Source organism: Plectropomus leopardus, chromosome 18 (genome assembly GCF_026936395.1).
Source record: "Plectropomus leopardus strain MGB_pleo_1.0 chromosome 18, ASM2693639v1, whole genome shotgun sequence".
NCBI classification, from domain to species: Eukaryota; Metazoa; Chordata; class Actinopteri; order Perciformes; family Serranidae; genus Plectropomus; species Plectropomus leopardus.
Window position 1 is genome coordinate 6,044,407 of NC_142193.1, and position 26,931 is coordinate 6,071,337.

The 26,931-nt window shown below is 39.6% G+C and overlaps 3 protein-coding genes across 3 annotated transcripts; 2 read left to right on the top strand and 1 right to left on the bottom strand.

The window, feature by feature from the left end:
• Positions 1-1,193: 1,193 nt before the first annotated feature.
• On the bottom strand, positions 1,194-11,360 carry anapc2 (anaphase promoting complex subunit 2). Its single transcript, XM_042505132.2, has 14 exons — positions 10,963-11,360; positions 9,808-10,057; positions 9,414-9,735; positions 8,203-8,335; positions 7,827-8,109; positions 7,150-7,269; positions 6,461-6,578; positions 5,716-5,894; positions 5,489-5,630; positions 4,140-4,215; positions 3,666-3,869; positions 2,931-3,063; positions 1,731-1,972; positions 1,194-1,561 (listed from the first exon to the last, which is right to left on the bottom strand). The coding sequence occupies exons 1-14, from the start codon at positions 11,059-11,061 to the stop codon at positions 1,352-1,354; spliced, it is 2,511 nt and encodes an 836-aa protein (XP_042361066.1). The 5' UTR covers positions 11,062-11,360; the 3' UTR covers positions 1,194-1,351.
• A 738-nt stretch (positions 11,361-12,098) lies between these two features.
• rnf25 (ring finger protein 25) lies at positions 12,099-18,440 on the top strand. Its single transcript, XM_042505201.2, has 10 exons — positions 12,099-12,226; positions 12,504-12,575; positions 14,013-14,109; positions 14,993-15,060; positions 15,167-15,236; positions 15,373-15,444; positions 15,664-15,810; positions 15,885-15,974; positions 16,099-16,236; positions 17,510-18,440. Exons 1-10 carry the CDS (start codon positions 12,210-12,212, stop codon positions 18,191-18,193), a joined length of 1,455 nt encoding a protein of 484 aa, XP_042361135.2. The 5' UTR covers positions 12,099-12,209; the 3' UTR covers positions 18,194-18,440.
• Positions 18,441-19,206: 766 nt separating this feature from the next.
• kat8 (K(lysine) acetyltransferase 8) lies at positions 19,207-25,785 on the top strand. Its single transcript, XM_042505202.2, has 11 exons — positions 19,207-19,646; positions 20,043-20,117; positions 20,326-20,504; positions 20,602-20,655; positions 20,900-21,064; positions 21,457-21,546; positions 21,717-21,857; positions 21,978-22,071; positions 23,256-23,406; positions 23,538-23,692; positions 25,559-25,785. Exons 1-11 carry the CDS (start codon positions 19,325-19,327, stop codon positions 25,621-25,623), a joined length of 1,491 nt encoding a protein of 496 aa, XP_042361136.1. The 5' UTR covers positions 19,207-19,324; the 3' UTR covers positions 25,624-25,785.
• The last annotated feature ends 1,146 nt before the right edge of the window (positions 25,786-26,931 follow it).

The following is a 26,931-nucleotide window of genomic DNA, read 5'->3' on the forward strand; positions in this document are numbered from 1 at the left end:
CATTGCCTTGGCCTCTAGCACAACTGTAAGAAACCTCAGAGTTATATTCAATCAAGATCTATCTTTTGCCTCTTATGTAAAACAAACTTTCACTTGCATTACATTGCAAAAATTAGACATATCCTGTCTCATTGGGTGTTATTTTGGCTTAGTATGACCTGTGAACAAGTGGGCACTTGATGTAATAAACTAAAATAAATTGCCTTTTATTTGCTGGCATGAGTTATAATGGCTCTGTACCAGCAATAATGTCAGCCCAGAGGCATTATGTTTTCAGGTTTTCCATTCCATTCTTATGAACGCAACTTCTTAAGAACACCTTAAGAGAATTTCTTCAAATTTGGCCAAAATTTCATCTTGAACTGAAGAATGAACTGATTCAATTTTGGTGATCATAGGTCAAGGTCACTGTGACCTCACAAAACTATTTATTTGGCCGCTATTCAATGTCAGGGACAGAAGGGGAGACATTTGGTCAGACACGGAATTGGTGACCCAAATCTCGGATGTCCATCTTGAAACTGCTGACTGTATAGATCATCTGTGCTGCCAGGTTTTAGAATTTGTAGTTTCTTTGCAGCAACATCCATATTTGCGTATTCAACTGTCATGGCAACATATGAGTCTGGACTGATTTCACGATAATACATCCATGGTTTGGACAGACATGGATGTAATTGTAACGGCAGAGATTATATTATAATTTGGTATCACAAGTACATTATCAATTTGATAAGTTTTGTTTTTACAAAGTACTTTGAACTACCTTTGAAGCTTTATTAACCAAACTACATTTCTCCCTCGGGTGGAAAGTTCATCTTCTTCCAGTGTAACTTTCATCTTGCAAAGCTAAGCTTTCAAGATAGCTTCTCTAACACTGGTTGCACCAATTTGAAATTATGATAAATTGGTGCATCCTTACTTTAAATATTAGTCATCAACATCAGTAACCCTCACAAGGACTCCACTTTTGAATCATTATGCCTGCGTAGTGATGATAAAGAGAGAAAAAGTGCTTTTATTTTGAAAACCACACCAGTCTTCAAAATGGTGCTGCATTCATATCATAGGAAAATCCAGTATGATATGCTGGTGAATGTTCTGTTGGATTAACCTGAAAATGCAAAAGTTGCCCTTCTTTCAGCTACTAATACATACTTGTGAGTGATGTCAGAAAGAATCTAAAAAATGGGTTCGGTCTATAGAACAGTCTTTTATTGACAGAGACATTTTTGCAGTGTTCCTTCACAAAAGCTGAAGGCTGCATCATTTTCCTATATTTCCAACAGCACCTGAATCCAGCGTCACACTTGAACAGTTTGTCTTTGTTTGCTCTCATGCTCCTCTTCCATCAGTTGGATTTGGGGAGTCTGTAGACGCCTGCAGAGACCATCAGCTGATGTTCCCTGACCTTCCTCTGCAGGAAGGCCTCCAGTTCGTTGACATCCATCTCCGTGACGACGGGTCCCGTGGCAACAAACATCCGGAGCATAGAGTGGATGCGGTCCAGCGTCATACTGTCCAGGTTGGTCAACATGGCCTGGATGTAGGCCCAGAACAACTGAAGAGACAGAGGACGAGTGTTTTAAGAAGCTTCTTCAGGAAGTCATTTTTCATTGTTAACTGTGCTGTTGTATGTTTGAGTGTGTGTGTGTGTGTGTGTGTGTGTGTGTGTGTGTGTGTGTGTGTGTGTGTGTGTGTGTGTGTGTGTGTGTGTGTGTTGTGGGCACCTGCAGCTTCTCCTCCCTCTGTTCAGACTGGGTGGTGGTGTTGGAGTCCCTCTCCTCGTCGCTGTCGATGAGCATCACGCCTCTCTCCATCTTCTCTTTGGACGAGCCTGTCTCCACCACGTAGTAGCGGCCTCCCGCCTCCTCCCTCAGAACGCCGTGTTGCTGCCACAGAGCCAGCTTCCTGTGCACCAGCTCCTTTGGAGCGCCAAGTTTCATGCTCAGCTCCTCCAGCATCCAAGAACCTGATGAAGATCAAACAAGTAACCAGTCAGATCAGTGCTGTCCAGCTCTGATGCGATTCGACCCAAAGGGTTTGGGCTGGGCTGAAATGTAATTTCACATAGTTCCCCCGGGGTTGAATCAGACGTAGGTCTCAACCAATTTTCAAGTTTTTTTGTTTGATGGTTTTCAGAAATTAGCCATTTGCATGGGTAAATTGACTTTTAATAGATTTAGAAAGAGACTGCAGCTGAGAGAGGGAAAGTGATGGAACAACAACGCAGTATAGTGGAGAACGAGGGTAGAGAGTAGGGGTCGACAGATTATCATTTTGGCTGGTTATCAGGGCTGATATTTGGCATTTTGCCAATTATCTGTACCAGCATTTTATTCTAATTGTTATTGATTTTTGATTAGAGAGCTGTAGTCTAGTGCCTGGTGTTTTGCCTGTGTAATGACCAACACTGGATTGAAAGTGAGGGACTTTTTATAAATGCACTGAAATGTTATTAAAATATCCTCATTTTCTGGTAGTTGTAATTTTATCTTCTGGATTCAAGTTTAAGATGTTAAGGTTTAAAAACATCATAAATACAAATATTTTGCAGGCAAACCTGACAAATTGTTTTGCTTGCATTATTATACATAATCAACTGTGATTTTGACTGTTGTTTATTAATTTTAGGGATGTCACAGTGAGGCAGCTGAATGAAGTGTTTAAAGAGTCTGATGACTGCTACACTTAAATTTTAATCGGCTTGACCACTTTGGAGCACTTACGCACGTTGGTCCCTCATCTTGCACAGCCACAGCAGAAATCAACCCCATAATTAGATTATACTGTTATCTTAAATCCATATTTTCCATAAAGTGTGATGTAACTGATTTAGATGGCAAAAAATGATTTGTTTTAATGTTATGCTACAATATCTCACTTTTGATTTTGATAATTCTATTAAAGGCAGAGAATAATCACTGTACTTTTCTCCTGAAAGTGCAGGATGATGGCAGCGTGGATGGGGGAGACAGTGAGGTTGGTGAGGGTGCGGTCCTCCAGCTCCAGATCCAGAGTGACTGAGCCCAGGTGAGGCTTCCAGCTCAGCGTCCTCATGGCCTAAATCACAGAAGACAAACTGCTGGTAAAGTTTGAATCCAGATCGGCACAGCGGTGTTCTGTGGCGTCTAATGTAATGAAAATAAAACAGAAATAAAGTACTGACTGCTCAACTGATCAAAAAAAAAGGAACATGAAAAAGAATAAGTGCAACTGTGGCATTATGAGAGCAAAATCTGTGAGTGAGATTTTAAGTTTCAGAAATTTGACCACAAACAAAACAATTTAAAGCTTTTGTAGTGGTGTGTTCAAGGGCAGCATTTCTTATCATCGAAATCTAATCTTGTGCAGGCTATTAGCAAAGGAGGGTGAAAGCAATTTGGTGTTTATACCTTCTTGCATTTAAAGTGTTGCTGCACAGCAACCAAATCTGAAACCTTAGCTGTTGTAGTGTCCTTGAATGCACCATCAATAGCACAGGTTCTCAAACAAACTGCTTCTCCATGTGATACACCTAAATTTTACCTGTTACTTTTAAGATTGTATCAAAATTAGTAGAAAGAAATTTACTAAAAAGAGGCAATACACTTAAAAAACACATTAAAAAATAAAATATGCAAAGCCATCTTCTCCTAACAGAACATACAAAAAGTGAACTCCACCTTCAGTTTCTCATAGCGGTGTGTGTAGGCCTCCATGGCCTGGCAGACGAGTGGAGGGAGCTCCAGCTTCTCCTCCTTCAGCGGAGGCCAGAACTCAGAGGACAGGATGATGGACGACAGGGACAGTGGTGGCTGCTCCTCCTCGCTCAGCCTCGATTCCTCCTCGCGGATGTTGCTGTTGATCCTTCGAGAGTCGGCCATGTCCTGACAAGAGACAGAAGAAAGGTAGGTGTGAACACGGCTCGTACTGACAAAAGATACAGTTTTATTAGTGATTAATCTCACTATTGTTTAGATTAACTGATAAATTGTTGGGTCTGTAAAATGTTGAGAACTGGAGGTAAAGTGTTGCATGTTTTAAATGATCAACAGTTAAAAATTAAAAACACCATGTTACATGGTGCATGATCATTGTAGTGAGGGTGCTGCATGTTGAACTGTTTAATGGGGACTGCAGGGACTAAATCAGTTTACCTTCAGCATGACCTCGCAGTAATGCATGTGAGACTCCCCAAACCTGAGCTTCAGCAGCTCCACGTTACGAATTTCCCTGCAAACACAAAAGAAATCAAACTATATAAAGAACATCAGATTGATGTTTTGGACACAGCCCATGCCATGTTAATCAAACACAAAATACACACAAAAAGGTGCTAAAATTATCCAAAATACAAAAGTTCACTGACTTTTATGATCAAATTTTTCCAACAAGGTCTATAAAGCTCATAAAGTCATATCGCAGTTGCAGAAATGACCCGTTTACAGCCTGTATAAAATTTGTACATTATCTCTGCATTACTCTGTGGACTTCTGCACATTCCTGCACAAAATTGTTCAGGTCTTCCTTTTCAAATGTATTGATCTACAATAAAATTAATTAATAAGTACAAAGAAATAGTCAGCATGGGAGGAACTTTCACTTTGTAAAACCTGCAGGAGCTATTTTTATTTATTCATTTTTTATCTGAAACTTTCAGTTGATTGTATAAAAAAGGTTGCTGTGAACTTGCTGTATATGATGTTGAAAGTTTCAGTTTTGATTGTACATTTGCTGAAGGCATTTAAACAAAGTTTTGTGTTGGAGTTTGTTAAATTCCAAATTCTAAATACTGACAGAAAGATTTTAATTTTTATTGTAAATGCACATCGAATTCCAAATATCTGTTATTGATCTCATTAACTACTAATAATCAGTGCTGGTATCGGCCCTGAATATCAATATAGGTCGACCCTTATTAGTCATAAATATGACATGGAAACTCAGATACAGTGTAGGAAGCATTTTGGAGCAAACTGTGTGACGCCTCTTAACCAGCTTGTGGAGGCCGTTATTTTTCCGTCAATCTGCTCGGCTAAAATCAAGCCTTACTGTCCGCTGCAGGCCATGTTTTGGCCTTCACTGTTGCTCAGAAACTAAAATCCATAGAAGACTTTGGTCTCATCTTGAACCAGTCTGCAGATTAAATCCAAACCCAACATGTTATGATCCACCGAAGTTAGCTATGATACGAGATGAATGAATCCCCGTCGTTGTCATTTTTGGCACCGTCTTCACTGTAAGGGAGCTGGGAGGGACAATTGGGTGAGATTAAACTCTTTTTTACGATCTAGTTACGTCATGCATGCCCGCTGGACACAGGACCATGCCCCTAGAAACACCTTTCAATGACCTGCACTCTACTGAGGCCACTTTTCTAGTTTGTGTCTGTTTTGTATATATATGGAATATACTATGGGCTTTCTGTACTTAACTGGATTATGTGTACGGGCAGGAAAAGAAGAGAAAAGCTGAACTTTGAGTCAAAGTGTTTGTTCAGTTGTACCTGGCGGTGTTGTAGTTGAGCTGGTGCAGCAGTCTGTCGGCCAGCACGGCTCTGTACTCGTCTATGAAGATGTCTTTACTGCCGTAGATGCTGACCAGCAGGCTGATGATGTCTGAAGAACGCCGTTTTGAGCCCATCTTATCTGGAAAAAAAAGCATTCTTCTCTCAGTTAAATCCACAGGATAAAGACTAAGAGCAGAAAAAAAACATATTGTGTGTTTACTTACCAGGGACGGCATCCGTCGGGTCTGGGGTCCAGTCCTCCGGGTCGTTGCCTTCTTCATCGCTGTCCTGCATCTCCAGAGTCACCGGGTCTCCTCTGGACAGCTCGGACGCCAAGTCTGTGCAGCCCTCAGCGTCTCCGGTCAGACCCGCCACGATCTGCCTCACTGTGTCCTCTCGAGTCCTTAAACACACCACAGAACCCTTCAACAAAACTCAGCCATAGAAATGATCACAAAGGTGGCAACTTTCTTCCCTTCTTTTATTTTTCAAACAATATTTTCAATGAAATTTGCAAAAATTGCAAATTAAAATATGTACATCAATGTTCAAATATATATCCCCTCGTACAGTCAAACATTCCCCCAGAAAAGACAATAAAATTCCAATGACAATAATTATAATAATAACTGATTATAAATTAACCAATATAAATAATTAATTAGATTAAATAATAGTAATAATAATAAAAACAAAAATATTAATAACAAAAAATAAAACAATAATAGAATAGTAAGCAATATAAATTAGCAGCTTCCTAATTCTGTCATCTGTTTTTTTATATGCTCTTTTGGTTCAAATGTTTCAATTTTATTTAATTTTTCTGCATAAATAATTTCATCATCAGCCGGACGGTCTAACTTCTGATCAAACAGCATTATAGAAACATGCACAACATACAAATAATTTTAATCTTATATTAAAAAATAATGTTTGAAAAAATACCTGTGTGCGTATGGATGGACTCACCTGAGGTACTTTCGGATTGGTTGGCAGGCGACCTGCAGGATGACCATGGATGGGTCCAGCTCTCTGAGGGCCTTGATGGCCGAGATATAAACCGTGAGGATGTCTGATGTGTGGACTCCTGAGAACAGATGATACGACACAGACAGAATAATTAAATTCACTGTTAAGCATCTTCTTGTTCTGCTGTTTTAACAGAGCGCTCCAGGGAAGACGCTTGTCTGTTGGCTGACCTGCAAGATAACATCGACAAAAAGCCTTTGAGGTTTTTCCTTTGGATTTGGGATTATGGCGGACAGTACGCTCTGTGGTAAACAAAGGTTGTTGATACTAACTCGTTTTGTCTCCACAAAATAACACCACTTTCAGGATTTTTTAGGCCTAAATTCAATCGCTTGAAGAAAAAGCTAACATTATGCTATGAAAGACTCTCACTATGGTTACAGGATGATGCTCTGTAGTCTCATTTAACCACTTGTTAGAAACTGCTTTTTTTTTAAAAAGACAAATTAAAGCTTCAAAGTTCGCGAGCGGAGGATTTACTGACGAATTTTATATCGTAGAACAAAACAACTGACCTTATTTCAGGCTTTTAAGCAAAAACACATAAAAAAACACTGACTTTGAGGCAAGGGAACTAAAGGTTTGAAGGCTCATCACGGGGGAACTCTGTTCCTAAGTGGCCAACAAACCTGGGTGCAGCAGACGGCTCTCGAAAGCAGACTTTAATGAAGTGAGGAGCTGCTGTCTCTGGTTGGTTCTTTCCAGACAAAACTTCAGATCTTCAATTGCAGCTTTTGATTCTGGGAAATCTGAAAGAGAAATGTGAAAATAAAGCACAAGAAGAAGTAGGCAACCCATGTGCGTGTAGTGTATTAAACATTCTTGCTCCTAACTTAATTTCAGTTCCCTGATTTTAGATCACCCGCCTGCAGGTTTATCTGTGCGTGACCAGTATGGAGAAACAGTAAGTCCAGGATGTGTTTAGCATAGCTTCTTCTAAAAGTGTCTGCTAAATGAAACTGTAGATAGCTTTACACAAAAACTGGAAGCAGAGTGAAACTGCTAGCCTAGCACTCTCTAATGTGAAAATATACATCTTACAAAAGTGAGAAATAATCTTTGGAACTTTTGTTAAAAAAAAATCTGGTTTATGCACAAAATCTTCATTAGGAAAATACATTTTTAAAAATTAACTAAAATGAAAATAATAAATAAAAATAATTATTAAATGAATAAATATATAAACAAAAAAATGCATAAATAATTAAATTTAAAAAATTGATTAAGAAACAAAATAAACAGATTGACCTCCAAGTGATTCTGGGATTCTATCAATGAATCACAATAAAACTGTTTTATCTCTCGCCTCTGATTATACTGAAGAGCTCCTCGATCCTCATGTTGACGTAGATCCTGCAGAAGAACTGGTGCATGTGGCATCTCCACTGCTTCAGGACAGAACTGCTGCCAGTCTGCCCAAAATGAATGCTGGGACCACCTGGAGTACTGGGAACACTGGGAGCACTGGGAACACTGGGAGCACTGGGAACACTGGGAACACTGGGAGCACTGGGAGCAGGTACCACACCGTCTCTGTCTGCCTCGCTCGCAAACACTTTGCTCAGCCAGCCGAGCACCAGCTCCAGCCACTGCAACCACAAAAAACACAAAGAGCTAATGAAAGATTTATCCCGATAAAAACGTTACATCTCTGATCGCGGAGAGACGGACGGATGTTTCACCTCCTGGAACTCCAGCAGGAAGGAGCGTTCGTACTCGCCCCTGCAGTGCTGCTCCATGCGCTGCTCGATGAGCTTGTGGAGGATGGAGGTGACGGCCTCGGAGCTGACCCACTCCAGCAGCTGGAGTTTGGAACTACAACCACAGAAACCACATCAACCGTTCATCCTCACGCTAAACACAAAACACACACACAACAAGCACTCTGTCGTATTTTGATAATCTCGTTCAAAATATCACTAAAGAGTGCACGTACTGGAATAAGAAAAAGGTGCATGGGAAATTGTCAGCAGTGAGTTATTTTGTTTATTGAACCTTTGAAACCTGAGCAAATTGGCTTGATTTCTTTCAAAAACATTGGAAGGCATTGCAACCCAAACATTTGCAAGAATCTAGTAAAAAGTACAAGAAAATGTATTTAAAATTAGTTAAAAAAGAACAAAAACTGAAACTGTAAAGTGTTTATGTCTGTGAGATCAGTAACAGCAAACACACTCACCATAGTTGTATAAATCGCAGTTTTGCGATGCGCTGAAAAATATAACAGATATTTTTGTGTGCTTTTATTCTTACTTTTGAGTAGCCTAACTTCGTTTGGTTATTACGGTTAAACATTTAGGATTTGTTTAAACTCTGTATTTAACCATTTTTGTCTGTCGCCTCATGGACTCCAATGTAAATTCTGGCTGCCTTTGTAGCTGCTGTCACAAGATCTCAGGCATGAAAGTAGTCAGTAAAATGTTACCACGAAGCTATTTAAAGAAGACCGAGACTGTAACAAAGATGAGAAATGTTCTGTAACTTCCATAAACCTCTGACATAACATTTTTTTTAAAAAAGAAACAAAAAACAAAAAGGCAACAAGACAAACAAGACTAAATTATAATAATTCTGTGAAGTAATTCTAAACATGTAATTATGATAATTAAACATATAGTTTTCAGCTTAGTTTATAGCTTTTTACTTTTTTCCCTAGATATTTTTCCCTAACTTTTTAAAAATAGTTTTCTAAATCAACTAATTTCGTGAAATTTGTAGAGCATAGCTTACCAAGTTGTTCACTGCCTCTCTCCCATGTTTTTGAAAAAAAAATCGCACTAATTTGCTCAGAGTTCAAAGGGTTAAATATTGTGAAAGTCGTCTGAAAGCAGCACAAGAAAAGTGATGTCGCTCCAGATTCAAAGGGTTAAATGTCTTTATTGAGTCCACTCACAGTATGTGGCTGAGCTCCTGCAGCTGCTCCAGGGCCTCCTTACACCAGCACTGCTGTGTCGGGACCCCGCAGCCCGGACAGACCCCTCGCTCGTCGCCGTCTGGAGCCTCGGCCCCGTCCTCGGTCTGGCCCTCCTGGCTCATGTACACAGAGAAGGTTCTGCTGTAGAACTCCAGCACTCTCTCCTGGAGAACGGGGGAGGGGGAGAAGAGAAGGAGGGCCCTGATGATGGTGAAGGCACGCTCCTGGAGGCCCCTGGGCCCCGGGCCACAGAGACTGCCACGACCTTCGTCCTGCCACGTCCCCAGCCTCTCCAAACCACCTAGAAGATAAAATGATGTTAATATAATTCAGAAATCAGTTCTGAACTTATCGACTTGTTTTTCCCACTCACCCAGGAAAGGTTCCAGTCGGTCTAACAGAGTCCGAAAAGCAGTGAGGAGAACCCAGGCCCTGCCTCTCTCCTCCAGCTCGTTCTCCGGCTGTTTGAGTCCAGACCAGAACTCGGGAACCACAGTCGAGGACAGACGCATCTGCAAAGACTCCAGCAGCCAGCCGCTCAGCAGCTGGCCCAAACCCTGATTACACAGCAGGGCCAACGAGTCCGAGAGGTTCTGCTCCGTCACCGAGCAGCCGGGAGACACCTGAAAAAAAGAACAAGGTAAGTTATTTGTTACGACAGACACAGCAGGGCTGTCGTATGCAATCTAGAATCTCTAAATCTACTGATCTGTCAATGCTGATGTCAAATGAAAAAACACAAGACGCCAGGCCTTCGACATTTTATACACAAGACACTGAAAGGGTGTGTTCGAAGGGATGGAGCCACTTTAACCCTCTGACACCTGGAGTGACATCACTTTTCTTGCTGCGTTCAGACACCTTTCCCAATATTTAAACCTTAAGACCCTGAGCAAATTGGTGCAATTTCTTTATAAAAACAAACAGTGGAAAAGGCAATGAGCAGCTTGGTAGGAAACTGTCCACAGATTTCAAAAGATAAATATATTTAGTAAATTATGTTTTTAAAAAGAGGGAAAATATCGAGGGAAAAAAAGAAAAAGCTACAAATTAGTTTTTTTTAAAAAACCTAGGAAAGAAGCTAGGGAAAAAAAGAAGAAAAAATATAGGGAAAATGTCTATGAAAAAAAAGTATTAGATTTTAAAGCTCTTTTCCTAAATCGTTTTGATTTATTTATTCATTTGTTGTTTTTTTATTTAAACTTGTAAAAAAAAACTTGCAAGAATATATATTCTTGCAAGTCCTCTTAAAAATTTAAAACATTTCTTGCTGTCGACATATATTTACAACCGCAACATGAAGACAAATGAGTCGTAAAAGCATCATAATTTATATCCCGAATTTAGCCGAACGTCCCATTAATTAAGTCACTGCCCTATGTCATGTCCCATATGGTAAGAATCGATGCTACGGCCAAGAAAACACTAAATCCTAAAATATTTTAATGGAATCCGGCGAGTTCGGTTCACTCCATGTTGACGCCTGTGTCTTTTTGCTGCAGTTGTTGAGCTCAGAAAGTCCACTCACCAAAGCTGCAGTGACAGTTTCCCAAGCGTCAGCAACACCTTGTTGCGATGCGGATCCCGACATCTCGGCTGAGTCCGATTCCATCCCAATTTCCTCCATTTTTTTGGACTTAAGAAACAGCGAACTAGCTAGTGTAAATGAAACATTTCAACTTTGGATTTGTTTTGTAATGTTACAACATCGCGCGCGTCTCTGTATAACCATGCATCATGTCTAATATTTATGCGTATTTTGTATTAGTCTCTTTAATTATTTTTTGCTAATATCGGTACAATTCTTCTGCCATAAATATGTAATAACGTTACATGATTCTCGCTTGCCTATCGCGGGTTTACTTCTTCTTCGTCTTGTTCCTGTTCTTCTTCTTCCAATAACTTTGTGTGCCAAAGCGCTAACGCTGCCCTCCACAGGTGAGACCTTATAATACATCCATGGGTGAGACACTTACATACTGAAGTCTGTGCTGGCGACGGTAGTTTTATTCTGAAAGTTATCCGGAAGTGATGTTAACCTTAACACTAGTGAACTTGACGATTAGTGATTTTTTTTTATATTCATGGGCGCCCTTCTGTGGTCACAGTGAGGAACTGCAGCTATTAATTCATATGTGTGGTTTTACTGTGATTAATATTTGTGTTATTGAGTGTTAGTATTGATATTAGTGTCAGGTATGTTTGTCTGACAGTTAACCCTAGTAATCATGAGTGTTAACTACTTAGTACTTTACTACTTTACTGTATTAAGTGTAGTAAAGTTTCCGGTTAAAACACATCATATGAGTTTTACAGTAAATTTGGGAACACATTGTGGCCACTGAATAGCAATATAAACTGCGGGTTTTATAGCGTCATTTTGTTGTACAATGTATTAATTTCGCTACCGCGGCAGGCATTATTTTATCTGAATTTCTAAAACTAGAAACTATAATTAAACTAAACACCCCCTTAAAATGTATATATTTCCCAAAAAATGTTAGAGACAGCCGTGTGCGGGTAGTTCCAGTGAAGAAAATAAATGTAAAAATTTGGAACCAGTATCGATACATCCAGGTGCCTACATGAATAGAGAGTCATGCTGAGACCAAACAGAGACTCGGTTTCTGGTGTGGTCACGTTATTTTTAGCGTGTTTAATCGAGCAAACGTCTTTTCTTGCCGGTGACACTTTTGTTTTGAAAGCACCGTGTCGTACATCCGTTTTCAGGTAGCTAACTAGCTGAGTTGCTGCGGCTCTCACTGAAACACCATCATGGCAGCGGAGTGCGAGTGAGTTTGTTGACAGCATGATATTTGCCTTTTAAATCTCAAACACATTTCATGACAACCATTATATTTCATCCACGCATCGTGTATTCAGTGTCGGTCATTGTGCTCTAACTAAAATGGTGAAATATTGACCGTCTGGCGCTGCTAACGTTAACTAGCTACACAGTGTTTGAGCTAACAGCCTAACGCTAGCTTGATTTGTGTGAACGTTAGCCTGTTATAAAACAGCACAGAAAGACAGCAGGATAAAATAACGAGTGTCTTTATATCTCCCCAGTGTGCTGTCTGAAATTGAGGTGCTGCAGTCCATCTACCTGGATGAACTGCTGGTCAACAGGAAAGAGGACGGGTGAGACATATAGCTGCATTTCCATCATTTTGCCTGATTAGCTTTGGCTTTAAGTTATGATTATTTAGTGCCTTAACATTTCAGTACATGTCAGTATAGAAGTGAGGACTCATACAAAATGGAAAACTCTATATTAAAGAAACCAAATCAGAGTTTGGACCTGCACCGGTGCATGAGATGTTTGTGTTCTTCCACTGTAAAGCTAACCACATTTGAACATCTGGGTAATAATGTTGAATGTGGAAAGTACAATAAAATACAGCTGTCCTGGTTTAACACAAGATTTTGTGACTCAAATAGTATCTAGACACGATCACAAGTTTTAATAGCTGATAACCTAAAATGATCATGATAATCAGATATAAGAGTGAACCCTTTGGAACTTCATCATCATCAGTTTTCATGTGCTGTGATCAGACATCTTTCACAAGCATTTTAATCTTTGAAACACGAGTAAATTGGTTTAATTTCTTTCAAAAGCATGGCAATAAAGATATTACGCAACTTGGCAAGAATTAGTACAATGTGATAAGGAAATGACCGAGAAAAAATAGCTGAGAGACAGAGGAAAATTATCCAAAAAAAGGGGAAAATAAAAACTTTTCATTTTTATTGCAGTTATATAAATACAATTATGCTGCACAAAAATATGTATTCATTAACATCATATTGTAACACCTTTTGTTTTGTGTGTGTTTTTTAAAAACTTTTCTTTGTGCTGTTTTTCAGGTAATTTTCTTGTAGGCCTAGCTTTTTATGAAATTTTTTGCTCAGTTTTGGGTCATTTCTTAGGTTGCACATTGCCCTCTATTTATTTATTTAATTAATTAATTATTTTTCAGAACTCAAGCAATCTGCTCTTGTTTTAAATGGGTAAATAACGAGAGACACATTTTGATCATCATGATGATTGGAGCTGGAGGACAGACTGTTATTAAGTTGACATCAAAAATGTAACTAAAACTCTGTGATCTCATGGGAAAAGTATCATACCAGCCTTTATTGGATAATTTGTTCAATAAAGAGCAGTGCTTATCATATTTATATAGCTGTTAAAATTTGACCTAAGCTCCTTGATGGGCCACAACTAGTAAATAAATGAGTATAGCATGCTCAAACGTGATCATGAACCAGGTCAATGAATTCATATTTCACTCACACTTTATATTTTGGACATGGGCCAGTCTTTTTAACTAATAAATCCTTTCAGTTAATTAAATATCTCGTCTGTACTGTAGTGTTTTGCACTTAAGCAAAGAAACACTGAATTAACAGTCTCTCTCCCATAGCCTTTATATACAGTCTCTGGTCTCTACGCAGAGAAAATGCTCTGTGTAGCCTGTTTGGCACTGTGATGTTGTGTTATTGCATCAGGCTGGTTGATATCATTCCCAGACTCCTCTGGCCTCATTATAAACACTGTGCTGTGCCTTGCAGGGGCTGGGAGGTGAGCCTGGTCCTGTACCCTTCCACAGCAGAGGACTCTGTCTCCCAGTTTGTGCGACTCACACTGACTTTGACCCTTGATCAGCAGGTACGCACTACATTATCTTATCATGCTCCCTATAGAACTCAGTGGTGAAATTTTGGAAGTGAAAATCCTGTTTGTGGTCTGAATTGAGAACTTGACTATTAGCTATTAATGTCATAACTGTCCACGGTAGACTTACCACAAGCTGTGAGATTGTTAAAAATATGGTATGTACTCCTTTAGAAGCCACAAATCTGTATGACATCGACTTTTTTTTAAGAATTAAATGTAGGGATTAGGGGTTCGACAGGTTATCGGCCTGGTTGATAATTGGCATTTTGCCGATATCTGTATTGGCGCTTTATTTTACTGATTGCAGATAAGATTAATTAATGAAAAAGTGGGTATTACACTCAACCACCACGAGGGAAGACAGTCTGCAGTAAGATGAGACCACTCTGTCTCCTCATTCTGCAGTCGTACCTGTTATAAGAACAGCAAGGCGGCATAATAGCTGTTATTCTCACCTTGAATAGGCGATGTAAAAGGGGCTTCATTCTTTGTGTTGGGTTTTATTGATACACTGCCAACATTTTGTCTGCATGGCTCACAGCATCAGTGTATCTGTAAGGTATTATAAAGGAGAACACTGCTAGATTCTAAATCCCATTAAAAACACCAAAATCAATAATGTGTTCGTCTGTCTTTCAACGCTTTCTGACTTCCTCTCTGTGGCTCTCTGCTCCAAGCCCAATGTTTCCTACAGATTTCAAAAATATAAATCAGGCTTTGACACAGATAATACACATTAGCAGATATTGGTTTTGCGATTTGTTGAGTGACAGAAATAGCAAATATTACCAGACTTATCATTTAAGGCTCAGAAAAAAAAAAAACTGACCAACATAAGTGAAGTTTGACTTTCCTCCCTGTTTTGTGTGCTTAGTATCCTTCGTCTTCTCCAGCCATCTCCATTAATAACCCACGGGGGCTTTCTGATGACAAAATCAGCAGGTAACCAGCTGAAGCTGTGGACTGATCAGTATCAACACTTTCTGCTCAGGAAATGTTTGATTTTGAGTGTAAAATCCTGTAATTATGTGCAACTGCTCTCTCTTAGTGTCCAAAAGTGTCTTCAGTTGGAGGCTCAGTCCTGTCTGGGTTCACCTGTGTTATATCAACTCATTGAGGTCACTTTTTTTAAATCTATAATTTAAGAGAATATATGATTTTACTGGATGATTTTCTGTTGAGCTAATGGAGATAATTGTGAGCAGTACTGCTGCTTGAAGTCAAGTATCTAACTGTTCTTTTTTTCTCCTCCAGAAAGCGAAAGAAATCCTGACCGAAAGCAATATTCCTCATGGAAACTGTGTCATTTGCCTCTATGGCTTTAAGGTACACATGACTCAGCAATAAAATGCTGATACATAATAATGTGAGAAAATGTCAATGTTGTGTTTACAGCTTTCTCTGCTCCTCCGAGTGAGCAAAAAATCATTTAATGCAGGACTCTATTCTGCATTTTTCCAGAAATTAGTGAAAAATCTGTACCTGCTGAAAAAATCGATAAAACATTCATACATTCATGCTTCTACATACACTGTGTGTCCTCAGGAGGGAGAGACGTTCTCCAAGACAAGCTGCTATCACTACTTCCACTCGCACTGCCTCGGTCGCTACGCCAGCCACTCTGAGAGGGAGCTCCGGCAGAGGGAGAAGGAGTTAGAGGAGGACAAGACCAGAGAGAGAACAGACCAACAGGTCAGCCGAAGAGTTCGGGTCAAAGAAATCTTTGTGTCTTTATTTTCACTATTTAATCACGGACTCTCTCACAGGAGCTGACTGTGGTGTGTCCGGTCTGTAGAGAGCCTCTAACATATGACGTGGATCAGCTTCTGTCCTCCCCTGCACCCCAGCTGCCTGAGGTAACACCGCATTCTATTGCACACTTTTAAAAGTTGTGTCCAAGGTCGAGAACAAACTTTCAGGCTCGACAGTTTGACTGTTTGAAAAATGAAAACAGTGAAAGGTCTTGTGTTTTTCACTCAGCTGGACGAAGCAGCGATCGGTTCAACTTTTCAACAGAAGTGGTGTGAACTCCAGAAGCTTTTGGAAAGACAGAGGTCCAAAGGCGGGATCATTGACCCGGAGGTGGAATCAAATCGCTTCTTCATCCACACCAACGAGGTAAGAATGAATCTGACACCATAGAGGTCACATTTAGATGCATTAACACTCTTCATACCAGGCTTATATCTCTACAAGTAACCGAAGGTGTCACAAAGAGGTTGGTCTCAGCAAAGATCAAATTGTCTCTGATTCTTTTGATAAAGTTTGATATATGTTGCATGTCTCCATTTTCTGATGTTGAACCTGTCATACCATGAGTGTGTGGGGCCGATTTCATACGGCCATGCACACATTTAGAATGTACTGCTTATTATAGTAAGTTCATTAATTTCCTTTCTAACAGATAAAGGAATTGTCTTTTTATCGGTCATACTACGTATCACTGACTACATGCATTTCTGAAATTTGCTTCAGGAAAAGTGTTAAAAATACAGACTCAGCAAAAGGTAGAAGATCTTCTCAGTGTCTTCTCATTCAGAAAAACTGGGCTTAAAGTACCAAAAACACAGAGTGAGGTGTCGTCTATGATGGTGTAAAATCAAAGACGCCATAGGATTTTTTCCTCATTCTGTGCGCCCACTGGTAAAACCAACTGAATGATTTTCTTCACAACAGAGTTGGTTTAAGTTGTTAAATGTTGAAGTGTGTGTTGGTCAGCCGGTCTGGTTTGTGTAGCTGCTAATTGCTACTTTGCTCGGTAAAGTCTCTGGGTGATGGCGTAGAAAATATTTACAATACACTTCATGTTGATTTCAGAAATGTAATTATTTAGACAATGAATTAAAAAAAAAAAAAAAACAGACAGACCTCTTCATGAGTTCTTTTTTTTACCTTAGCCACACTTTGTGGAGTTTGAGTCACAGGTGGATAATTAACCTGTCGATGTGATCTGTGATGGATTAGAGGCCCTCTGGGCATTTCAGTACATTTCAGTTTTATGTCTGTTGAATAAATGTTGAATCAGTGTAGGTCAGAGAGGAACTGAAAAACATGGGACTCTATTAGGTCTCCAAATATTACATTTGTTCAAGAATTGATACACATCTGGCTGCAGTTTGAGCATAGAAACTTAAAACTTCTTAGGTGATATTAAGGGAAAACTAATATTTTGGAAAATCCTCCTGTTTGCTGTCAAACCCAGAATCAGATACGAAGATGGATATCAGTTTCATCTCTGTGCTGGGAGAAAAAACTGAAAGCAGGTGCTGCATGCCGAGCTCCATCAAAGTGTCAAATTACACCTACATACAGCTCCAAAGTTGCCTTATTAACACTGTTCCTCTATAATGTTATATAAAACACTTACAGTGATGCGTGTCAACTCCCACAGACTCCATCTGCTGCTGAAAACGGAAACCTGGACGCGGATGTCTCTCCTGGCCCCACAGTACCCTCTGCTTCTAATGTGTCCTCTTATGAAACTAGTGTCAGAGCGGACATGTTTGTTCCTGGACTGTCCCACTGCAGAGGCGGTCAGGGCCAGAGGCGTCAGAACCAGATGAGGGGGCCGAGGAGAGGAGGCAGATCCAGACCACAACACCGAAGAGCCGCCCCTATCACAGAGCACCTGGATAAACTGTCTCTGTCCTCAGACTGCACTGAAGGACCAATAAAAGGCAAAGCTCAGGGTAACCATGGCCACCAGGTGCAAGTAAACGCAGAATTCTGTCAGTCTGAGACAGGCAGGGGCGTCCCCGTAGAACAACAACGGACCCAGGTGTCTCCAGATGATCAGCCAGTGTGTCAGGCAGCTTTGGAAACTGAGTGGCCAAAAGATGCTGGAGACTCTACAGGGGGTCGTGGTCACCGTGGAAGGAGAAGGGGTCCTCACCGACCTGTTCCAGACACCAGTGGCCCTGGACCCGCACGCTACCACTGGGACGGGCGGGCTTCAAGAAGCAGGGGAGGGCCCAATAACCTGTACAGCAGAGGAGGGGGACCCCGCCGGGGTCACGGTAGGGGCTTCCAACACAAAGTGGTGGAGAGGGAGAGGGGAAGAGAGGAGGTGCTATGACAAAGGGCAACAGGAGGGCCAGTGAACAAGCGTATGTGTGCCTCCATTATCAGTTTGCATAGATTAAAGCCCTGCACCAGAAACAACATTCACCGTAGTATCCTTTCCTCCTGTACATTGCTGTTATCCTGGTCTCTGGTATGCACTTTCATGCACACTAATATCAGATACAGATGGTTGTTGCTTTTTGTTGTGGTGCAATATGACTTGAAAGAACTACAAATTAAATTTTCTCTGGATGTCAGTATGTTACAGTGTCTGTATTTCCTGTAATATTCTGTAAAGAGGGTTCATTCCAGTTCAGTTCACTAACTCTGACTGTTTAAGACTTGGTATATCTCTTTCTTAAGAAATGGTGCTGTAATGTGAAGCAGCTGAAATTTTGCAGGAAATATTAGCAGAGCAATGCACCAGACAGATAAAGGCATTTTTAGTGGAATTTAAGTAAATTTAATAGTAAAAATTATAATGCTTTGTGCATTTTACATTGTAGCATTGCAATTAGTACTCTGCTTAAGGATCTTAAATAGTCTTCCTTAACTGTAGAGAGGTAAAATGGCCAAAAGAGATTAGCGCAGGCCCACAGTCAATGGGGCTTAAGTGGTCAAACCCCAAACCCTGGTGAGAATATGGTTCTTGCTCTGAAAGGAACCATTTTGCCCCAACATATTACGGTTAAATTAAAGAGCAGCTCTGGACATATCGATATCTATCTATCCATCTATCCATCTACCTATCTATCTATATATATCTATATCTATATATCTATCTATCTCTCTCTCTCTCTATATATATATATATATATATATATATATACTCATTAATTTTATTACAATTATTTTACCGAATTTAAACTTAACTCTTTCTGAAAATTACTATTTGAAGAGTCATTGCTGGATTAGACTACATAAAAATATCACCGTTGTGCGAAGACTCATGGGAGATGTAGTTGTTGAGTGTTGAAGCATCCTGGGAGGAAGAGAGGCGGAGCCTACATCCATAGGCGGAACCTACGTACCACCGACGCCATCTTGGCAGTTTTTCTTCTCTTTTTTTGTGGAGGACCAGCCCCTCTCATTAATCTGCGCAGGATCGCAGAGGCGTGTTGTTGTTTTCAAAACGACTGAGGTTATGACTGGCGGGAGCGATTTTCACAAAAGCTACAACAACAACAATAAAGACTCTGAGCCCAGGATGGATGTAGACATGGATTCCGGTCATTTGGAAAGTGAGCGGGGTGAGCTGGACAGTAATATCCCGGCTGCGTGCTCCTCTAACGGCAGTGGCGGGGAGGAGGACGAGGTGGAGGCCGTTGGCCGTGTTAGAGAAGCCGGGAGCTCAAGTAGCCAGCACACCCCGGATGGAGGCGGAGTGTTCTGCGGCGGCAGGGAGCAGGAGGTGTCGGTCGAAATTGGGGAGACGTATTTATGTCAACGAGCCGACAAGACGTGGCGTGAGTGATCTGTTTATATGTCTGATTCAGTTAGCAGATTGTCAGTGTTTGTAGCTTGTACTTCTCGTTGTTTTCGGAAGAAATTCACACCAAATTCCATTGAAATATAGTGCAAACTCATATTTATTATGTTGGAACTGGAGCGATAAGACGTGGCTCGACGATGTTTGATATCGTAATGGCCAGCAGGACTTTGGCATGGATGATGAAAACATCAGCAGAGCGAACATCAAGCTAGCCAACTCTAAAAGTTGGTATTTTCACCGGAGTAACTGGGCTAACGTTGCTGTTTTGTTGAGGCGTCCTATCCAGAAGATATAAAGCTTACATTTGTACTTGATAAAAATGACTTTGTTGGAAAGTCTCATGAACTAACGTTTCTTGTTGTCTTTTCAGATACAGCAGAGGTTATTCAGTCCCGCCTGAATGAACAGGAGGGCAGAGAGGAGTTCTATGTTCACTATGTAGGATGTAAGTACAGGACTAGTTTCTTATTTGTTAATGAATGCTATTGTCATTATATATACATATATATATATATATATATATTATGTGTCCTCTCTCCTGTACCTGCTATACCCTCATTTTTTCTTGTATCTTTCTTGATTTTCCCTTCCCTTACGTATCCCTTCAACTACTGCTTTACAATGATCTTCATCGTCTTTTCTTTGGCATGCAGTCAACAGACGCCTAGATGAGTGGGTGGGTAAGGCCCGCCTGGCACTCACCAAGACTGTGAAGGATGCAGTGAGGAAGAGCACAGAGATTGGAGGCGTCGGTGACTTGGGTGAACAGCCTGAAAGGAAGATCACTCGCAACCAGAAGCGCAAGCATGACGAGATCAACCATGTACAGAAGGTAGAGATGTTTTTTGTTGTTATTTCATGCTGTTTGTGTGGTGACACTCATTTGTATAATATGGCTGATATTCATGTCATTGAGTTTTCCTTTGCAGACATATGCAGAAATGGATCCGACAACAGCTGCCCTGGAAAAAGAGCATGAGGCGGTAAGGTGGAGTGTGTGTGTGTGTGTGTGTGTGTGTGTGTGTGTGTGTGTGTGTGTGTGTGTGTGTGTGTGTGTGTGTTAGTTTCTCCAATTAAAGATTACACAAGTAGAGAAAAAACATGACTACCTCATGCTGCTGCTCTTTATGTTCAGTTCATTTCTGCTGTGTCATCTACATAATTTGGAATAACTGGCTTATGTTTTTAACTTCTCAAATCCTTCCTCCTCTCGTGCCTCCCCCTCAGATCACCAAAGTAAAATATGTGGATAAGATTCAGATAGGAAACTACGAGATTGACGCCTGGTACTTCTCGCCGTTTCCTGAAGACTACGGAAAGCAGCCCAAGCTGTGGATCTGCGAGTACTGTCTTAAATACATGAAGTATGAAAAGACCTTCAGACATCACCTGGTCAGTGCAGCTTTCACCTCAGTTTAGGATGTAGGGATGTTTGTGCCTCTCATGGAATCATCTTTTTTAAAATTTCACAACTTTTATGTTCTTTGCAAACAAAGATGTCACCAAGAAATAATAGTTGCTTGTCCATCCATCCTTTTGCCGTTATTGGAGTCTGAGAATGGAGGCGTGACTTCTAAAATTTAACTAACAGAGTTAATTAATATTTATTACTATTATTTTGTAAGAAAACTGTCTTTTTTCTGACTCAACCATTGGTGCATATTTTCCACCAGTGAAACCCAAACCCTTTCAAGTTTAGTACCACAATAACAGCAATGAAGTGATGTTCATCTTGTGCAGCCTGAGTGCAAGAGGTTTGACCTCTTTGACCTTTGTCTCTTCAGTCGAACTGTCAATGGAAGCAGCCTCCTGGCAAAGAAATCTACCGAAGAAGCAACATATCGGTGTATGAAGTGGATGGGCGCGACCACAAAGTAAGAACAGCTGGAAAAGTCTGCCACCTGAACAATAATATGGATGATCAATAATATGGATTCCTTCCCTAGCGGAAGTGAATCTGGACTTCTGATTAAGTTAAAGAAAATCAGTTTATTTTGTAAGAGAGATGTTTTTTAATATTGTTTGTCATTGTCTCTTTTTGCAGATCTACTGTCAAAATCTTTGTCTACTAGCAAAACTGTTTCTCGACCACAAGACTCTTTATTTCGACGTAGAGCCATTTATCTTCTATATCCTCACTGAAGTCAACAAACAGGGAGCGCACATCGTCGGCTACTTCTCCAAAGTAAGGCCTGTTCAACATTTAGAAATTTAGAAATGTTTGAATTCAGAAGAATAACATAGTAGCTGGAGAAAACCTCAAACTGAAATTGACTTTTTGTTTGAACTTGTGGTGTTTTTTCAGGAGAAAGAGTCTCCAGATGGGAATAATGTGGCGTGTATTCTCACGCTGCCACCTTACCAGCGCAGAGGCTATGGAAAGTTCCTCATTGCTTTTAGTAAGTGAGAGACCACGACAGTAACTGTAGTGTGTGTGTCCGAGTGAGAATCAGGTAGCGGTTGAATATATTTGGCTTTTTCTATTCATTAACTGTATTCATAATAGGTTAGCCCATAAACTGCCCAAAATGATAAACAATCGTCAAAGTTTACCCACAAATGAATCTTTTCTTTGGTGCCGACACCAGTCAAAAAATGTGATCACAACATTCTTCATTTGATAGTGAAGTTAAACAGAGAGAAAAGAAGTAGCAAGATGTCTTCAGATGTTTGTCAAATCTGTACGTCACTTTTAGGTGATGATCAGATGCATATTAGGTGCTCATCAACACAAGTTGTCGGTCTGATTTCCTGAGTAGTTTAAGCAGGAATCTGCGTGTAATTGTGAACTCACCGTGGTCTCATGTTGGTTTCATTTTGACTTTCTTGAAACTGTACATCGGCTGGAGTAACGTAAAAGAGCCAAATTCAGGAAGATCAGCTCACTCAAAACACAGTCTTCACATGAATGTATTTTCAGCAAGACACACGGCCTGTTGCATCATGGAATAGTCTCCCACGTAATAGGAGTTCAGTCAGAGGAAAAGCAGGTTTTAAAAAGACATCAAGATCTTAGTTACACGTGCATGATTTCATTTGAGCTTTTTGTTGTGTATGTTTGTTGGCTCAAGTCTGCATGTTTTTTTTTGGCCAGTTTAGACCGATGATGTTTCTGGGACTGTGTGTTGTCCTCTTTGAGCAGCTGTGGTGTGTTGTTGGTTATTGATATTTGGTTTGTTGTCAATTATTTTTTAATTGTTTGTTTAATGTTGATTTGGGTTAGATAGTTCATTAAATTAATTAATAAAAAAAAATATATATATATATATATATGCATCTTTTTTTATTTGAAATGGTTGATTGATGGTGAATCAATTATTATCTTTTAATTAATATTGTTAAGTAGTCGTATTCTTGTGTTATCATTATTATTATTATTATTATTATTTATTTGTTTACTTATTTTATTGTTTACTATTATTATCATTATTGCTGTTGTTGTAATGTTATGTTGTTTTGGACCTCAGGAAGACTAGTAGTCACTTCAGCGTCAGCTAATGGTGATTCTTCTAATAAACAATAAACCGCTGTAAGTGTGTCACCGCGTTTGCGTTAGCGTTTGTGTTTTTGCTGCTGTGTGTAGGCTATGAGCTGTCTAAGCTGGAGAGTGCAGTCGGGTCTCCAGAGAAGCCTCTGTCTGATCTGGGGAAGCTGAGCTACAGAAGTTACTGGTCCTGGGTCTTGCTGGAGATCCTGAGAGACTTCAGAGGAACGCTGTCCATCAAAGACCTCAGGTAGAGAAGAGACACACACACACACACACACACACACAGAGTACTGTAATAAGATTCGTAACAACCATCTTCTTAGCTCAAACTTTTAAAAGCTTCTGGTAAACCTTCCTCCCTCTTTTTTTCCTCTCCAGCCAGATGACCAGCATCACGCAGAGCGACATCATCAGCACACTGCAGTCGCTCAATATGGTGAAATACTGGAAAGGTCAGCACGTTATCTGTGTGACACCCAAACTAGTGGAGGAGCACCTGAAGAGCGCCCAGTACAAGAAACCTCCAATCACAGGTGAGCCCAGACCTTTGCTATTTCGCGTGTGCGCTCTTTTATTCCCTAATTCCAAACCTGGCTGTAACGTAAACAACAAAACCCAAATATAAATGTTATCAGAGGGTAAAATTAGAAAATGTTGATTAATTTGATATTGTAGCCCTGAGATAATGTCAGTGATTAAGACTGAAAATGAATTTTTCATATTTTGACATTTTATGTTTAGATCCCACAATTAACTGATTACTTAAATTTTTTTTTAAAAAAAGCCTATAAGCTGATAATGAAAAGATTTTTTTTAGTTTAAGCTCAAGTGAAAACACTTTGTTTTGCTTTAGACAACTTATGGATAGACATCATCACAAAGGCTTTTTGTACTCGTTAGCACAGGATGCCTTTTTTTGTAGCAAAACCATTACATCTATGTCAGCAGAATGTGTGTGTGTGTGTGTGTGTGTGTGTGTGTGTGTGTGTGTGTGTGTGTGCGCGCGCACACACGGGCGGCTCAAAGACAGTTACACCCTCTGCTGAGCTTTGTAATTACATCATTTGAACAGCCTAAATAAGTTGTGTTATTGTGGTAAGCAGTGTGCTAAAAAGTGAAACAAGATACTAACAAAGAGTGGGTAGGTCATTTTAAATCGAAGTGATTGGTGCACATTTTTGTATTTGTGCTTTTTGTAAGTATTTACATTTAATTGGCAGCTTTGCTTACTTTGTTGCCGTTTTTTCTCACAGTTCTGTGGTTCTTATCAAGTGTGAGATATTTTTACTGTCAGAAAAGACGATATCTCAGACTCGAAATTAATACTCAGAGGCTGATGTGAACAGTTTTTCATTTGGTTGCTTGTAGTTGCAGCGATAAACTGGTTTCAAGGCATGCCAGGGTGTGAAAATTGATGCTTATCATATCTTGTACATTTGCTTACCAAAGATATTGAAAAATGCAATTGGACAGAGAATCTCACCTTGTATTTGAGTTATTTTCAAATGGAGACTTTTTACACATACTTTAAGAAACATACTTAAAAAAAAAGTATTTTCAAGTTTCAACTATAGAAATAAAACGGTAGATTAACTGGAAAAAGACCTTTTGTTTTAATTCCTGTAAGGGTTGTTGAAACCGACAGTAATACTTACAAAAAACCTGGAAAAGTCATGGAATAAGCATTTTCGAGGCCTGTTTAAGTTTTGGAAAACTAAATGTACCCTGACAGGAATTTTGATTCACAAACCTGTATAATAACATGTGATATGGACCGTTGTAACTTTGAAAATCCTATGACAATTTCTGGTTTTACAGTTTCTGGTTTTGATAATTTGTGCAGTTTTTTGTGAATTAAAAAAACAAACAAACAAAAAAAGCCAAATAATGTCTTTAAAAAATCCCCCAAAAACATTTAAAGGCCCTCTTTTTAAAGACATGCCTTCCAAAAAATATTTTTAAAGACAAAACAAAAATGACAAGAGAAATTGCCAAAATGTTCTCTTTAATAATTGCCATAAACAAATAAATTTAAAAAAAGACTAAAATTTGGAAAAAGAACCAAAAAAGGAGTATTGATGTTTGTTTCAGAAATTGCATGGTCTTTAAAATTTGCCTCAAAGTCATGGAATAGTCGTGGAATTTTTTTGGTAAAAATGTATATGAATGTATATCAATAAATATTTCTGTGATACTGTGATACAGCAATATATACAGTATATTCTGAAACGGTAATCGTACTGTCAAAATCTCATATCGATGCTGTCCTAAGGGTAATACTGTCAAATATGACATGAACACGTCATCAGACAGTGCAGACAGTTAATGCAAGGAACACATTTTGTGATTGTCTTCATGTATCATCTTTCTCCTTTGTGTGCGTGTTGTCTCTTTCACAGTGGACACTATGTGTTTGAAGTGGGCGCCCCCCAAAAATAAACAAGCCAAGCTGTCCAAGAAGTGATGGATGGAGTCAGTGATGCCACATTTGTTCAGCAAGTCAATCCGCCAAGTTCCCCCTTTTCTCCTCAAGTGGCAAAATCTCTGCTGTTCTGAAAACTCAGTGTATATAGTCATTAGTAACATTTGTCAGTATTTTCTTAAAATATGAAAACAAAAAATCCCACATTTGTCTGTTGATTTATTCTTTCCTGAATATCAGCTGGTTCTAAAAGTCTTAAAAATCTGATTTTAATGTTTTTTCTTAAACAAAAGAGTCATTAATTTGTGATTTAAATAGCTTGCCATCAGCTCTTTGAATACAGGAGAATACATTGATATTTAGATGGGTAGATACCATTTTTACACCAACAACCAGAGTTTGAACTGTGTTATTTTATAATTTAGAGTCAAGATAAATAGATAAGGTGGTTTAAATATAATAATCTAATAATCTCGGTTGTAATTGAGTAGTTTTCATGGTTTATGTTTGTGCTTCTGAAAATCATCTTTATTCTTTATAGGCAAAGAATAAAGATGATTTTTAGATGAGACTTGCTGACCTCTGTAGAGTAAAATAATGGAAGGACTACAGACGTTTGTCAGAGCAGACATTGTGACGAATAAGGGCTGCAATCCATTCAGTTGTTTCAGTTGAAGGGCCTTGACACTCTGCATGCTCGGTGACGGGTAGAGCTAAACGGAACGAGGCCATACAGATGTGCTTCCTCTCACCTGAACCGCCTTCAGTGTCAAGTCAGTATGTCTGCTGTGAAGACGACGGGTGACAGACATGTTTTTTTTTTACTGAAGAAATGTAAAGTAATTCCCTCCAAGTTAAGAACAATAAAAGGATATTTATTAGAGCTGATACTGCTGAGAGGACAAACCGATAAAGTGGCTGGACAGAGGGATGCTACGCCTCCGTTGTTGCGTTGCGCAGTTCAGCAAGAGGTGAGGATTATTTTTCTTTTTTGTGATAGATAAATTGTGACAGTATATGTTCTGTTTGTGTGCTTCTCAGCAGCAACTGTAGCATTGGACAGCTTGTTGGCATTGGAAATAACCAGTATATCTTGGGAAGGTGTCTAAAATGAACAGTTCAAGTCTTTAAAATTTGGTACTGTTTATCTCTAATTTAGATACATGAAGGATTCACAGTTTAGTCAAATATTTACGTTTTTTTTCAAGTTTCCAAAACAGAAACAAATAATTGCCAGGCAATAAATCTCCAGACTTAACACAGATTTAACTGCTCAGGAAACCATTCACCGCTGGTCCATGGTTTTGATGTAACTACAATAATAGACACAAGGGGGCAGCAGCGCTCTGA

Bases quoted from the DNA above. Each gene is read 5' to 3' on its own strand.
- anapc2 (XM_042505132.2), bottom strand. From the start codon at position 11,061: ATGGAGGAAATTGGGATGGAATCGGACTCAGCCGAGATGTCGGGATCC. The intron at 8,336-9,413 runs GTGAGTGGACTC...CTGTGGTTGTAG, and splicing joins CAGGAGCTCAGCCACATACT to TTCCAAACTCCAGCTGCTGG. The intron at 4,216-5,488 runs GTACAACTGAAC...TTGTGTTTGCAG, and splicing joins CTCAACTACAACACCGCCAG to GGAAATTCGTAACGTGGAGC.
- rnf25 (XM_042505201.2), top strand. The intron at 15,061-15,166 runs GTAACCAGCTGA...GCTCTCTCTTAG, and splicing joins TCTGATGACAAAATCAGCAG to TGTCCAAAAGTGTCTTCAGT. The intron at 15,237-15,372 runs GTCACTTTTTTT...TTTCTCCTCCAG, and splicing joins TGTTATATCAACTCATTGAG to AAAGCGAAAGAAATCCTGAC.
- kat8 (XM_042505202.2), top strand. From the start codon at position 19,325: ATGACTGGCGGGAGCGATTTTCACAAAAGCTACAACAACAACAATAAA. The intron at 19,647-20,042 runs GTGAGTGATCTG...TTGTCTTTTCAG, and splicing joins ACGAGCCGACAAGACGTGGC to ATACAGCAGAGGTTATTCAG. The intron at 20,505-20,601 runs GTAGAGATGTTT...TTTCCTTTGCAG, and splicing joins AGATCAACCATGTACAGAAG to ACATATGCAGAAATGGATCC.